Source organism: Amblyomma maculatum, chromosome 2, assembly GCF_055883805.1.
Source record: "Amblyomma maculatum isolate TAMU_Amacu chromosome 2, ASM5588380v1, whole genome shotgun sequence".
NCBI classification, from domain to species: Eukaryota; Metazoa; Arthropoda; class Arachnida; order Ixodida; family Ixodidae; genus Amblyomma; species Amblyomma maculatum.
This window is the reverse complement of record NC_139345.1, coordinates 84,711,880-84,726,250: the sequence shown is the minus strand read 5'-3', so window position 1 is coordinate 84,726,250 and position 14,371 is coordinate 84,711,880. Positions and strand designations below refer to the sequence as shown.

The window sequence follows — 14,371 nt, the reverse complement described above, 5'->3', positions numbered from 1 at the left end:
TTGAAGCGAAGCATCACTGTCTAAGTGTTCTCAGATGTAAGGAAACTATGTTTCTCTGGTTGTGTTGGCACTGGCTAGAATGACGCTAGATATTTAATTTTTATTCTGTTAGGTACCTAACGGGCTCCAACAAGAGTATTATGTGAGGGGGGTTAAAATGGAACTCCCGTAAAAAAAAAAAAAAAAAAAACCCAAACAAACAAAACATTAGTAGCAGTGTTATGATGAAGCTTAGTTTTTCTGTTTGATACCAATCTGCTGGAAATATCCTTATGTTTTCAGAGAAGTTCGTCCTCGTATTCGGTTCCCATTCGATGTCGGCACGTTTCCTAAGCATTGCATACTTAAATGTGTACTGAGCTCCTATAGATCGAGTTCCCATACACGAGATGCGTATTCTGCCTACCCGTTAGCCAGCCTCTAATTCTTACAGATCACTTTGAGGAAGAGTCGAATCGTCGTGTCATTAGCCTGATTACGCCCAATGCTGGGCAGAGGTTTCTCCCATATAATTTCATTTAGCACTGTCCTGTGCCAGCTGCAACCACGACCCCTGCAAACTTACTTATCTCATACGCCAACCCAACTTTCTGTTGGCCCCTGTTTTACGTTTGAATTCCTTTGGAATCCAGTAGGTTACGTTTTGCGACCACCGGTTATCTCGCCTTCGCACTAAATGTCCTGCCCATGCCCATCTCATCTTGATTTCCACTAGAATGTCAGTAACTCGCGTTTGTTTCCTGATACGCACTGTGCTTTTCATGTCTCTTAACGTGACGCCCATTATTTTCCTTTTCATATCTCTTTGTGTTGCACTCAATTTAAGTTGAAACATTTTAGCTAGCGTCCACGTTTCTGTCCCATAGGTTTTTGACCTTAGGTGTGAAATAAATCCGGTTAACACATTGCTCTACCTCGCTGAAGAGTGCTCTTAGCTCTCAGAGCCCGCAAAGCAGAAAGAAATACTTATTAACCTTGTACGTACTCATATAACATCTTATGCTGCTGTATACCCGGTTATTTTTTGAATAATACTGACAAAGGGGGGGGGGGGGGGGGAGGGAGGCTACAAATTGGGCTGCTTTTAGTTTTTGCTATATCTTTTTATTTTTTAGTGGGATAGAATTAGAAATCTCACCAGGGCAAACGTTTAGTGACCAGCGATTGCATTTATATCCCAATGCCTGAAATGGCTGTGGGGTCAGTACGACCGCCGCCGATCAGAAGCAAGCATAGGTGTGAAGTCGGCACAACAGAAACGAAAGAAGAAGCAAGTTCATCGAAGTTTCTAAAACAATAAATAAGAATAGTGCTGTCGTATTCACCGAGCATCATCTCGATTCAGCGAGCTAAAATTTTCTTCCTTTCCATCGTTTTATTCTAGATTCGACAACGGTGGCAACCAGACCGACAACACTGGCTGAGACCATGACAACTGTTGCACTGACCGGAACTGGTGAAACCACGGTAACCGTCGTACCGACCGGAACGTCTGAAACCACGGTCACCAGCAGGCCGTCGACAAGATCGACAACATTGGCTGACACAACGGTAACTGTCATACCGACAGGAATTGGCGAAACCAAGGTGACCAGCAGGCCGTCAACAACGGCTTCAAGTACGACCGAGGAGGAGTGCTCAGAATGCACAGACGGAAAAACTACCGCAACTACTGCAGTTTTCGACACCACTCATGAGGGTGGCGCCACCTCACCTACCATTCTCCCGACGTCAGGCGCCAAAACCGAAGGTCCTACTGACTACGTTCGTGACGCCACGCCCACACCAGGATTCCCCAAACCAGATCCTCCGGGTCCCTGCGTTTCTCACTGGACTGCGTTTTACAATATCGACAGCCCGGACATCGACGATGGCGACGTAGAAGCCCTAGACGACATAAAGGAGATGTTCCCCGTATGTGACGGACTCAGAATCGCAGATGTGGATTGCAGGGCCAATATTGGAGAGAACATGACCGACTATCGCAGCACAGGAGACGTCGGTGTTAAATGCTCGAAGGGCACCGGCCTGGTATGTCTTAACTGGCTGCAAGCTCCGGGAAAGAAGTGTCATGACTACGCCGTCAGGTTCTTCTGCGAGTGCGGTACGGAACCTAATTTATTCTTCATTGCAGCTGTCCCATCACCGCAAAATTTAGACAAAATGATGAAGGGCTTGTGCCATGACCAAAAGGGAACAGCGCAGTTACAAAGCATGTATGCATCTGTAAAGATGCTTCGTAGCATTCGTAGCATTCAAGCTTCTACAAATAGATAGAACCTGCATGCGTGGCGGTCCTGAAGAGATTGTGAAGATTATCAAAGAAAACAAAATTAGTCGATCTCGTTCAAATGAATGCAAATATACTTAAGTTTCAAGAGAAATCATCGCTAACGTTATCCCTTAGTGGGGCGCATCTTACATGCTTTTGGTTTGTCTTGCAGATATACATTACGAGCCGATAACACGCGATCATGGTAGGTCTTATTTCTTAATATCGTGTATATCGACCAAAACGAAATTTCCAGGAACCATGAGGCCTTGTATAACCTTTTTTATAATGCATTAATTTGAGTTAGTTGTCCGTGCTGTACAATAAGTATGTTAATCTATTCACTGCCGAAACCGCTTGTATCGAAATGAATGACAAGGCACTTGTATGTTCTACAGCTGAGCAGTTTGATGCAGCAAATTAAGTTCCTGAAGTTTTGGTAGTGCTGTAGCCCTGAGCAGAAAGGCTGAAAGGACTTGATAAAAATAAAAAATAACAGGGCATCCAGTTTGTTCGTTCTCGCACCTACTGGTTAACATGCTAGTAACTGGGATTCGTCTTGCGCACTACGCAGGGGACACGTTCACCACTCCCATCGCCACTGAAACTGAGCCATCAGAGGAAACGAGTACGTCGAGCTATGTCACAGGTAATTACCGATTTCTGCACAAGCAATCCACCTAAATGGCAGTTTTATATTGCATGCTGTCGATGGTGGCGGATGATGGAAGTTACATCAAACTCTTTTCTTTTCTTGCTGTGCTGTCCTTATTACTGCTAGAGTTTCAGAACATCTCTCGTTACGCAACTCGGCAAGAGAGGATGCTTATGAGGCACTGTCAAGGTGTATTTTGAAGCCGCTACCCATCAGACGTCGCTGATGCCAATAATGCCTGCGATGACTTGCTCCGCTGTTTTCCAAGGGCTTGTCAGGGTTTTTGACGAAACCGATAAATGTTTTCCAAACTATGAGTTTTTTAAAGCAGCTTGATGATGTTATTATCAGGATTAATTTTGTAATGAAGTCGTGTTGGTGACCACCCCCTTATTGCATTAAACGAGGACGGGCATCAAAAAGGAGCACACTGTACTCTTTGAAGGTTGTTATGTTAGGCTATGTTCTACTGCTGTTCCTGCTTGATATGTTTCTTTAGTCTTGTTGTTGGCTAACGTTTACAGATCATACGGAGGTCCACGTTACCGGGCCATTCGGTAAAGAAGGCGAACCATCAGGGGAAACTGAAACACCTTTCACAGCAGGTCAGCTTTGATGTCTTGTATATTCATACAGGTTGTGAACTAAAAATGACCTATGTCGCGCGAGAAGCTGTCACTTAAAATAGTTGCCATTGACTGCGCTTAAAGCAAAACGTAACAAGAAGCGTTACAGCACTAGCATGTCACTCCAGAGTTGGGATAACAGCAACATCAATTCGAACGCTATGGTCATCGAGCATAAAATGCAAGATTTCATCCGCGCCTCATGTTATAACTAATACACGTCAAGAAATCATGAACGTGGCTATGAAACGTACTCTTTCAAACGTTTACGGTTGCAAACAGGCACCAGAAGGTACTCGGCCTCGATAGAAAAAACGCTACCTCATTATGACCGATCGAAGCAAACAGGATATTCATATGAAGGTACTGGGCAACATTATTCAATATTACTGACAGTTGTTCTAAAAGGCGCCACTTAGCAATTATATTGTTATGATAATGGATGGGAGCAAACACTAGACAATGAACGAAAAGGAGATAAGCACGAGTAGAGGCGGGGATTGTACATAGTGTTTGCGCTCATCAGTTGCCATATGAATATCCAGCACCAACTAACTACAACCGAAGTTTTAGCGATCATATTTTAAAATATGCGATGCGGCCAATATCCCCTGGTGGCACGTAGCAGAATTAGAGGAGTGAGCACAGGGGATCTCAATTTAGTGCTCATAAGATTGCATTAGGTGTATGGAGGAAGGCTTAGAATGCGCATCATATGAACCTGACGTAACCATAAGCTTGCAAGCAAATATTTAGAGCGTTATAGCTGTTAAGACTTGATTTTACATTATGTTTGCAGGGCAAGGAGAAGTCAACGACACTGCTTCATTTACCACCGAAGGCGAGCCTTCGACGGAGACGACAAGCTCGTACGTCACTGCAGGTGACTATAGTTGTATTTTCATATATGCAGAGGTGCTGTAAGCAAGTGAAGTTCAGAAAAGCGAGTCATGCACCAACCGGATCTCAGCTGAGTATGGTTTTCAGCGTACCAGAGAACAGAAGCTTTCTTATCCTGCTTACCCCCTATTAATTAATCAGTCTTCATAACCACCCTCCAAGTAACTAATACATTTCTTATTTTGATTCTAACCTCTTGACAGATCGCACGATGGCTCATACCACTCCTCCATTATTTACGGAAGGAAGGGTTTCGACAAAGGAACAGACGACTTACGTCACCACAGGTGTTTGCAAACTTTTTTTTAGATTACTAAATAGACCTGACCTGAAAACCATGTTGTTGTTCTTTTTTCATTTATATGTACACTAGCAAGGAGCAAACTTTTCGTCGTCTCATATATGAACGTGTTGCAGGTCGTACGGACTTCGACGTCACTGGTCGACCCACCACCGAAGGCGGCACGTCAGCCGAAACAACGACGTCATATTTCACTACAGGTGAGAGGCATTTCTCGCGTAGTTGCTTTACTTTACCACTTCTGGATGTTAGGAAAGGCTGTTAGATGGTACTATCCCTGATGTCATCACTGCACGTGCGGTTACACGTGCATAGATGCCTTGTCACTTTGTATCGCAAAAAAAATCATGACTTCTTTCTTGGAATCATGCTGGCAGTGTGAATAAATGAAAACAAAAAGCAGTAGAAACGGCAGGTAATGTCACCATGATGAAAGCTCAGAGTGCGCACTTATAATCTTCATCATTGCTACAGTCGGCATCAAAATATCTTCATTAATATTATTAAAGAGATCAGGTGAGCTGACAGCGGCAAGCATAAACGGCCGATCCTCTCCTGTCTGAATGGCAAGGACGTACAGTAAAGGTACGTAAAAATGGGTTTAAAAGCAAATAGAAAGTATAATGCGAAAAACGTTGGTAGATACACTTAAGACATGTTACGTGTGAGAATGCGAAAGCACACTTTTTGTGGCTTTACCTTTGCTGCAGATGTTTCCAAATTCATTATATTTACCCGTTCTGATAATGTTTGCCTGCATGTTTACTGAATGCCATGCCCTGCAATACTCGGACCTTGTTGCTGCAAAGCTTCTGAGTAAACTCCATTCTGCATGAACGGAAACTCGAGTTGCTATGTTTTCGCGGACTGTTAGCAAGAGGTGGTCGAATCGCATTCGAGATTCCATCTTTGTATATGTCAAGCAATTGCTTCAGTGCGCCGAGACCTGCCATCATCAACCAAAGTGCAGGCACAGCCACCACTCGCCCCGGTTGCATTTGAAGAATATTACTCTATCATTAGTACACATAGCGAACACATTTTATAGTTGGTCATACGTCCCACAATGCGTTCACTATAAGCGATCTGCAATGGCGACCAACTTACTTTATTGAATTACATATATTTTTTCGGTCTTCCCACTCGCCGCCATCTTTATGGCTACCACCGAGTAGGCAAAGCAACAACTATAAAAACAACAACGCCACAGAGGTTTGTGCGTAGTTGGGCTAGTGATGCATTCGAATTAAAATAAAATAAAGCTGCTAGCTAACAGCTGAATGGCATATTGAATGTTTCTGAATACCAGTCAGCAGTTGGTATAGTACGCGGCTATTCAATATAAATTTCCCTTACAAGTTCAAGAGAGCCTGCTGCTCAATGACCCGACGATGCGCATAGGCATTCAGGATCACAGCTTCGTCTTGAAGGAAGGAAGGAAAAACTTTATTTAGCCCTATATTATTTAGATGGTTTTTGGGACGTCTTCAGAGATGTCTGCTTGTTGCATCCATAAGAGTCTTCTCCGTCGACCTCGTCCACTTCTACACAATAGTCGGTTGCCCTCAGTCCAGGGCTCCGCTAGCCACTGCAGCCCGTTGAGCTCGCTTTACCAGACCTTGCTGGTCTTCGCAACGGTCGCTGGACAGCAGAGTCTCCCATTGCTCCAAACTCGGGTTTTAAATTTTGGGGACCACGTCTATGTTTTGACAGACCCATGTGATGTAATATAGTGTGGGTTTTTCATCGCACCACGAACATCTGTCCGCGTATATGTTAGGGTGCATTTTGTTTAGTATGTGTAGGTTTGGGTATGAACCTCTCTGTAATTTAATCCAAATGACAGCTTTCCATCTGATGACAGAACTGTGAAATGGGGCATATCGCATTCTTCTGCCTCTATAGTTTTCTAGTATGATCGAGTATGCCTTTGGTGCTGGCAAAAGTTCCGCGGACTCTTCGGATGCTCGGAAAGTAGTGTATGCTCGAGCTATCCTGTCGGCCGCTTGGTTTTCTGCCACCCCCCTGTGCCCCGGTACCTAGAAAAAATTTGTGTCTGGTCTAGTTTTCTTCGTGGTTTTTAATTCTGTCGCTCGCTTCGAGTAGTATACGGAGCGCGTGACGACCTATCCTACCATTCATGTAATTTCGAGAGGCTGTTTGAGAGTCCGTGAGTATCGTTAGCAACTATCCGGTTCTATAACCCTCCGCTACCACTAGAGCAACGGCTACTTCCTCGGCCTCTGCTACTGTGCAGTGTCGCATAGAGGCGGTGGTCACTTCACGTAGAGACGAATCTACCACCGTGGCCACTGCAATTTTGTTGTGTCCTCCTCTCGAGGACGCGTCTGCATACACGGTCGCGTCTTGAGGAGCGTACGTTTTTTGAATGAATTCGGCCCTCGCTTCTCTTCTGCCTTGGTGGAGGTTAGGGTACATGTTTCTCGGGATTGGAGCTACCTTGAGGGACTTGCGAAGCTGGTCGGGGCTCGTTTCCGTACTCGCTATTTCTCGAATCTGCTCGCGGTATCCGAGTCTCTGTAAGAGCGCTCTTGCAGTCGTTGTCTGCAGCAGCCTGAGTTTTTCCGACTAAAGCTGCGCCTCGCGTGGCTCTTCGAAGGTGTTTTGCAATCCAAGAGCCATGAGTTTTTCTGTCGATGTGTTGCGCGGCAGTCGGAGCGCTGTCTTATACGCTTTGCGTAGAAGGGCATCCGCTTGTGCATTTCGCTCTTGTTGAGGGACTGGTAGGGTAGGCTGTACATAATTCGGCTCACTACCAGGTTTATAACTAGCTTTAGTGTGTCCTCTTCGCGCAGGCAGCTTGTGAAACGAAGGTAAAGTACAGACGACATAACCACGAAAACGTGACACGCCGTTGCGCCGAGACTGGACATTCTAAAATAATGTAAACAAGGGCATTGCATCCGGACCGTCGCAGACTGAGAAAAGTTGTCCTTCACTTGTCTTTGCCGGAGCAGCTACTCGTTGATTAGGGCAGAATCGGCGGAAATATAACTTAGGTGACAGAACCCTGGCGTTGCTGTGGCAAACCACGGTCGCGAGCAGGCGCTGGAAAGAGTCTGTAAAAAGTGGTTATTATTAAGAGTGCGGTCTCGAGGAGTAAATTATTTTCTAGTTAAGTTTGACACGAAAAAGCTCAAATCATTTCGGGAAATTTGTACCTAATTCATATTTCTAATTGCCTCTGGGTATACCTGCTGCTTGCAAGACACACTGCAAGACACTGGCGATGGCCACTTGCATTCGATCGTTGTTTGTCTGGAAGATTTTATGACGATCACCTCTCAAAAACCGGCTTTTGCTGATTGACGATGAAAAATGTAATTTGAAATAGCATGCTTGGGAATTCTCGAGCAGAGTCTCCGTTGATTTCAGATAATAAAGTCCTCACCTTTTCAGCCTTAGATGCTGCATGGTTTGGCAACCCAACTATGTTGCCTTCAAATATTAGAGAACCCTCGGAAGTATCTCTGTAGTGATATCTTACACTGATTAGAACCAGACCTCGAACCGAGGCAAGCAATTAACCCGACAAAATCAGACTGTTTCTGTGATGGTCGATTTATAGCGGTCAACGTCCCAGAGAAACTTAGGAAATGTGGATCGCCGTAGTGGAGGGCTGCGGGAAATTCGACCACCATGTTTCTTCAACGGGACTGACATAGTACAATATTGGTTCTCTAACATAATTCGGATGCATTTCACAAAATCTAGGGTGGTTATAAAATTACGAAAACATGGCTAGTTCACGTAGTTAGAGGGGCGTTGGAATGAACCGTTCCTAGCTGAACACAACGGCGGACGAAGGAATAACGTGCATGTGTTCGCTCCAAACATGACAAAAGTAAATCAGGTAAAGTTACAAGCACAACCCCCTGCCATTTTGCCTTTTGCGTTGGCTCTTACCACAAAACCTTCTGGAACTGTAGAATCTTACAGACATTTATCTGGCCTCAGCTTCGGCTAAACTAATATTTGCTTGGTCTGGTCTACAGGCCCCATTTATGTCCTCTTACAGGTTGCCAGCGAACAAAAAAAAAATTTGGAGGACGCTTAAGCTTCGCCTTCAAGAGTGGAACGCGATAGCGTTATTGCACCTCGTCGAGAAAACTTATTAAACGCAAGGGTATTGGGGCATCCTCGCACCGGTACCCACGCGGCCCGAAGGGGAGAAGCGGATGAGCGAAGATAGTGATCTAAAGAAAGAAAAGACGCTTGATTCTACAACCCGTGAGGGTGCACGGCGAAACGTCAGGGTAGGGTGCCTGGATGCTCGCACCCTACGTCAGGGGCGACTGGCGCGCCACGTGTCGGGGCAGCGCCGCACATTGCGAGGAGGGGTTCTTCTGTGTTTGCCGCAAGATGGCTCTGCATGTGCGCAGAGCGCAGAAGAAATGTAGCGGAAACATACTTCGCTACTCGTGTAACTGCGACTTCTGTAAGTAACATGCTCATAATTACCGATATACACCGCAGTATAACGTTCTACGGTACGTTTCTAAGGCAACACCGCATTCAGTAGAAGCGCTTTTGTACCGCTTTCAAGCATCGAACTCGTGGCTGAGTGGTAGCGTCTCCGTCTCACACTCCGGAGACCCTGGTTCGATTCCCACCCAGCCCATCTTGGAAGTTGCTTTTTTCACGGCCAACGCCGCCGACGCTGACGACACCGGCTTTTCTGCGACACGAGCTCCTTAACGCTACCGCGTTAAAAAAAGTCGTGTAACCTAATACATCACCTTGCTCCTTGCACCTTGCATGTTTTATCTCTATAGGGCACTGAAGCGAGTGATGTCTCTTGTCACAGCCCGCTTATGCAAGGCAATCCAGACAGACGCGTCACATTGCATGTCGTTTGCAGAACCCGCATTCAACACCGTGCCGGGAGGAGCCCCACCGTTCCCCGGCCCTACATGCTACCCCGGATGGTCCCCATACGTCGATACCGACAGTCCTAGCACAGAAGAAGGAGATTTCGAGTTTGTCAGCTCGCTGGAAAAAAGGTGCACCCCCACATTTCTGGATTTACGTTCAGAGGCGCCGTAAGGCTTTACTTCGTGGCTCTTTCTGAGCCAGTCTTCGATAATAATTTACGCAAGAACTGCTGGATTTTCTTCGTTATGAAACAAATGTACGAAATTTGTACTGTGAAAAGTGTAAACGGTATTCATAAGCCAGAATAGGTTCGCGAAGTGTGTTGTACGGAGGAGAACGTAATCCTTGATGAGACTTCAAAGAAGATAAATATGCTTTATATGCACTGTGACAAAGTGGAGGAGGAAGAGGAGAAAAGGAGGGCGGAATTGGCAGGGATGCTAAAGTTGATCTGCAGAAAACTGGCGTAGTGCCGGACCAGTGAGCACTGGAAACATATTTTTCGCCTACTACGAGAATAGACTTTGATGCCACATTTATCCACAGGGCGTGTCATGTCAATGAAATGAAAGCCATCGAGTGCAAGGCTGTTCACAATGTGACTGGTGACCTGATCGACTGGTCCGAGTCCGACGACAGAGGTGTCACGTGTCTCAAAGAGAAGGGGCTGTTGTGCTTCAACAACGACCAAGAGGAGGGAAGGACATGTCATAACTATAAGATACGCGTATTTTGCGTCTGTGGTGAGTACTAAGCTCCCTCTCTTCCAAAAAACAAAACAAGCTTCACTTTGGCTAATGTCAGGTCAAATATTTGCATGAGTAAGTTTGTGCATGTGTACAGCCTCGTCCACTTCTAGCTATAACACGGTCACTGCTTTCAAAGCGTCATTGCGTCCGACTCGGCCATGCAATATAGCTTAGTGGCAGGCCATGTGAAGCAACACGCCCGGGTCCTTCTGTGCTCGCATCGCTTTGCATCGATATATGCCTACGTCGGGCGCAATGTTGCTTTGAGAGCAGTGACCGTGTTATAGCTAGAAGTGGACGACCCTTTACATGTGAATGGGGAGTTCGATGGGGAGGTGTATAGATATATGATTGCATTACGAAGAAGCTGAGTCACTCAAGAGCACGCGTGAAAGCTAACATTCCCCGCTTACCCTTGATTTAGACGAGGGCAATACGACAGATATCTAACACGTTGAAACTCTTCTTTGCAAGGAGAAAACGTATACGATACTTGTGGAGTTTAACGAGCTTTTAGATAAGTAGCTCAAAAACATTATTAAAGACTCACAGAGACGTGGTTTGGTTGCCGAGCCAGAGCTCGCTATTTATGCAGCTCCGTCAAAAGCATCCAAACGCTCCATGGTAGGGATGGTGTATCACGGTCAGTTCGTTAACACCTTTGATTTTCCTCAGATGCGCCGTATTGTTTAAACTTCTGATCCCATACATTTAGTGCTAAACGTTGCATCGTGGATCTAAGCCTCTTTGATATTTTTGCCGCACTGTCACGCTGTCTGTTTTTTATCCAGCTCCTAGAGAAGGCCGCACGCCGTTCGTAGGGTTCCCGACCGTCCCTGCCGCGACCACTGAGCAGCCCGTACCCGGGGACGAAGTACCACGGCAATGCGGCTGGACCGAGTGGTTGGACGGCGACGACCCCAAGACTTCCGAAGAAGATATTGGAGATTTCGAAATCTTGGAGGAACTCAAGGCAGGTTGCAGACAACTCTTACCGTTCTTCGAGAGCACGAGGCGAGCGAGAACTTTAAAGTCCTCAACCGATGCAATGAGAAGGGTCCTTTTTTTTTTTTTTTTATTGCGGAAGCTCCTTTCTCTGGGGTCCAACTCTTGAGTATCGCCGGATGTCGACGAATGATCTTGAGCTCTTCGCGAGACCCCATCTTGTCTTCTCCGTAAGCCTCCGAGTGGGGATAAGATGACCTTCAATGTCTCGTAAGGTCGAACTAAAAATAAAAACAACCACAGGAGCGGATTCGAGCCAGTCGGGCTGGAATCGGGGTGGTCGAGCTCAGAGCCGAGCGTCGATCAACACCGATTCACCGCGGCGGGTGCTAGCGCTCGTTACAACCAGATTTAAATAAAGCTTAACTTCCGCCATTTTTAAAGCTTAGGAACCATTCTGAATTGGCTGCTTTTACGCCATGATACTTTTAGGCTTAAAAGAACGACAAAAATGAATTGTTTCGGTTCCCTACCATCAGGACGCTTAACGTCTTTGCTAAAATGAACTAAATGAGTGGATTGCTTCTTAGCCGTATAGTGGAGCTTTAGTGGCACCTGCGAAGACTAAAAGTTGCAAACACTTTTGGCGAAGCGTTGAACACGCACTTTTAGCAAAGGGAGTGGGATGTAGCTTGCGCAAAGCTGCTGGCGCATTTCTGCAGGATAGGAAAGACGTCTCTCCATACGTTCGTTGACCACGTTGAAGAATGTCACCAGGCCGTCCAGATTATTGCCATAACTGCATATATTAAAATATTTCAGCAAATAACAGGTACCAATATGAAACTGGTCTCATCTCGGTGGCAGACTCAATTCCAAACACTGAAATGCTGTTATATAAACACAGACAAATACACTTATGCGCTGCGATTTTGTTTGCCGTTATGAAACAACAGGCCGTTGAAGATACGGACCTGCGTGGGACAGCGTCCCTCGAAGTTCTCCTGTATATAGTTTTATGCATTTTAAGTGAAAGACTAGTGATCGTTTCTCAGGAACTGAGATGAAAGTGCATGCGTAGAGGGCTACTCCAACGCAAGCGCCTTGCAATACACATGTGTCTTACCATGTGAACGTCCAGAGCCCATTTGAGGACACAAACATGGAATCGAATAATCCCCATGCAACAATTGTGATAAAAACATGCAATAACTAGACGGGCACAGTTAGTACCAGCACACTAATAGTATTAGTTAGTACACTAGTAGCCGGTCGCTGTACATTGCTGGGGCAACAGCGCTAAAGATGGGGGCGAAAGGTAAGGAAATCTCGCGCGAGCGCCGACTCGCAACTCAAGCTTATTCATAGCAAATGTGACCTATACAAAAAAAAAAAAAGGGTGAACAATCAAACAATCAAACGAAACGCATATCGGGGCTACTTGGAAAAACGGATTGCAAGTTAACGGTCATGTTGAAACGTAGAGAGCTGATTGACGCATGATCTTCATTTTTTTACTATTCCCTGGTCTATTTGTGAAGTCGGTTTATGTCTGAACAGTTTATCCCTGATGTAACGACGGTTTCGTTACTACATTGTCGGCAGTGGTCAGCTATATTACTTGACTCAGCTGAATCTGCGAACGTTTTATGTTATTTCATACTCCTGATAATACATAGGCTCCGCATACGAGTCTGCAGGAAAGGGTAGTTTTTTTTTTCTTTTTTTCTGAAAGACTCTCAGCTGTGAGTGAGCACTCGTCCTTTGAGCACTCGTCGCTACGCATCTTGTCCCCGCAATACAAAAGTACAGTTATGGGGAACGGTTTATCTTTCCTTCAGCTCGTGTGATCACCAGGCGCCATGATCATGTGACCATGGCGCCTTGCACCGGCTTAATACAACCTCCTTATCATTATCATCGCAATCTCCGCTATTATCATCGTCATCGAGTGCAGATGACTGCAGGAGAAGGGGTCTTCGCACTAATCATCATTCACGCCGTTTCTGCACCCGGACGATGGTTGAAAATTTCCTTAGCTGATGCGGAATTAACTTGCATGAATTTCTCTTTCTCGTTTTCTAGGCAACATCGAAAAGGCCACATCACCGAGGAGCGATGTGGATATCCCAATATTGTTGAAATATCACCTCCATTATGACCACTACTACTAATAATTAATATTATTTAATATTGTACTTTGCTGAATGCTGCCTACTCCTCAAGAGATATCACATCTAACCAAAAGGCGTACTGCGGAGTGTCCACGTGATGCGGGTTGTAACTATGCTACCAGTGTATTAATTCCTCTTCTAAACGCTCGACTGGTCTCACGCAGGACCGATACGGCACATGCGCGCCTCCGAACGTGGAGAAGATCGAGTGCCGCGTCAAGTCCACCGGCGAAGACTGGACACAGGGTGGCCAAAGTTCCCTGTCGTGCGACACGAGAGTCGGCTTCCGCTGCTACAACAAGTTTCAGGTGACCGAGTGCGAAGACTACGAGGTGCGACTCTTCTGCGCTTGCCCGGGGCCAGGTAAGCCTATACGCAACAAGTTGCTTTGCCCAGAAGACCATGTGCTGGGTGCGGTATACATAAACTTTTTCGCCCCTCTCGTAACACTCTCAAAGTCTGCGAGCACGTGTTGGCAGCTGGGTGCTTCCACTGTTTAATGATGAATATCATGAAGGCTGTCGAAGTATTTGTGAACAACCCGATAAATTTATTTACGGTGAGTGGGGTGTAAATCATTCATGACCACTGGATATCTATGAATATGAATTGGGCTGGTTGGGGATATGAAGAAAGGGCGACCGTTTGAGGGTTGAAGAAAAACCACGTGAAATTTTGTCACCGTTTTGCTACTGTTAATAGTTATTTACAAGATCTGATGAGTGTAGTAAGAATCGGCCGGAGAACACAGCCCTGCGCTCCTCGAATATTTGCCCACGGAACGCAAGAATCGAGAGAAAATGGCTGCGCAACCAAATGCCGCCCTAATCTATGCTGCACGAAAGCAGCTTGT

General features: G+C 45.8%; 1 protein-coding gene across 3 annotated transcripts in view; it reads left to right on the top strand.

Annotated features, from left to right (window-relative positions):
* Positions 1 to 14,371, top strand: part of LOC146199178 (hemocytin-like) — a 111,324-nt gene that overhangs the window by 26,157 nt on the left and 70,796 nt on the right. For 2 of the 3 annotated variants that reach the window (XM_084594641.1, XM_084594639.1), the window contains exons 23-33: positions 1,385 to 2,104; positions 2,445 to 2,477; positions 2,847 to 2,921; positions 3,452 to 3,532; positions 4,353 to 4,436; positions 4,657 to 4,740; positions 4,871 to 4,954; positions 9,637 to 9,778; positions 10,197 to 10,393; positions 11,191 to 11,372; positions 13,683 to 13,881. In XM_084594641.1, the coding sequence (XP_084450767.1) occupies positions 1,385 to 2,104; positions 2,445 to 2,477; positions 2,847 to 2,921; positions 3,452 to 3,532; positions 4,353 to 4,436; positions 4,657 to 4,740; positions 4,871 to 4,954; positions 9,637 to 9,778; positions 10,197 to 10,393; positions 11,191 to 11,372; positions 13,683 to 13,881 (1,881 nt within the window). The remainder of the gene's footprint in view (positions 1 to 1,384; positions 2,105 to 2,444; positions 2,478 to 2,846; positions 2,922 to 3,451; positions 3,533 to 4,352; positions 4,437 to 4,656; positions 4,741 to 4,870; positions 4,955 to 9,636; positions 9,779 to 10,196; positions 10,394 to 11,190; positions 11,373 to 13,682; positions 13,882 to 14,371) is intronic. The other variant, XM_084594640.1, reaches the window with a different exon arrangement.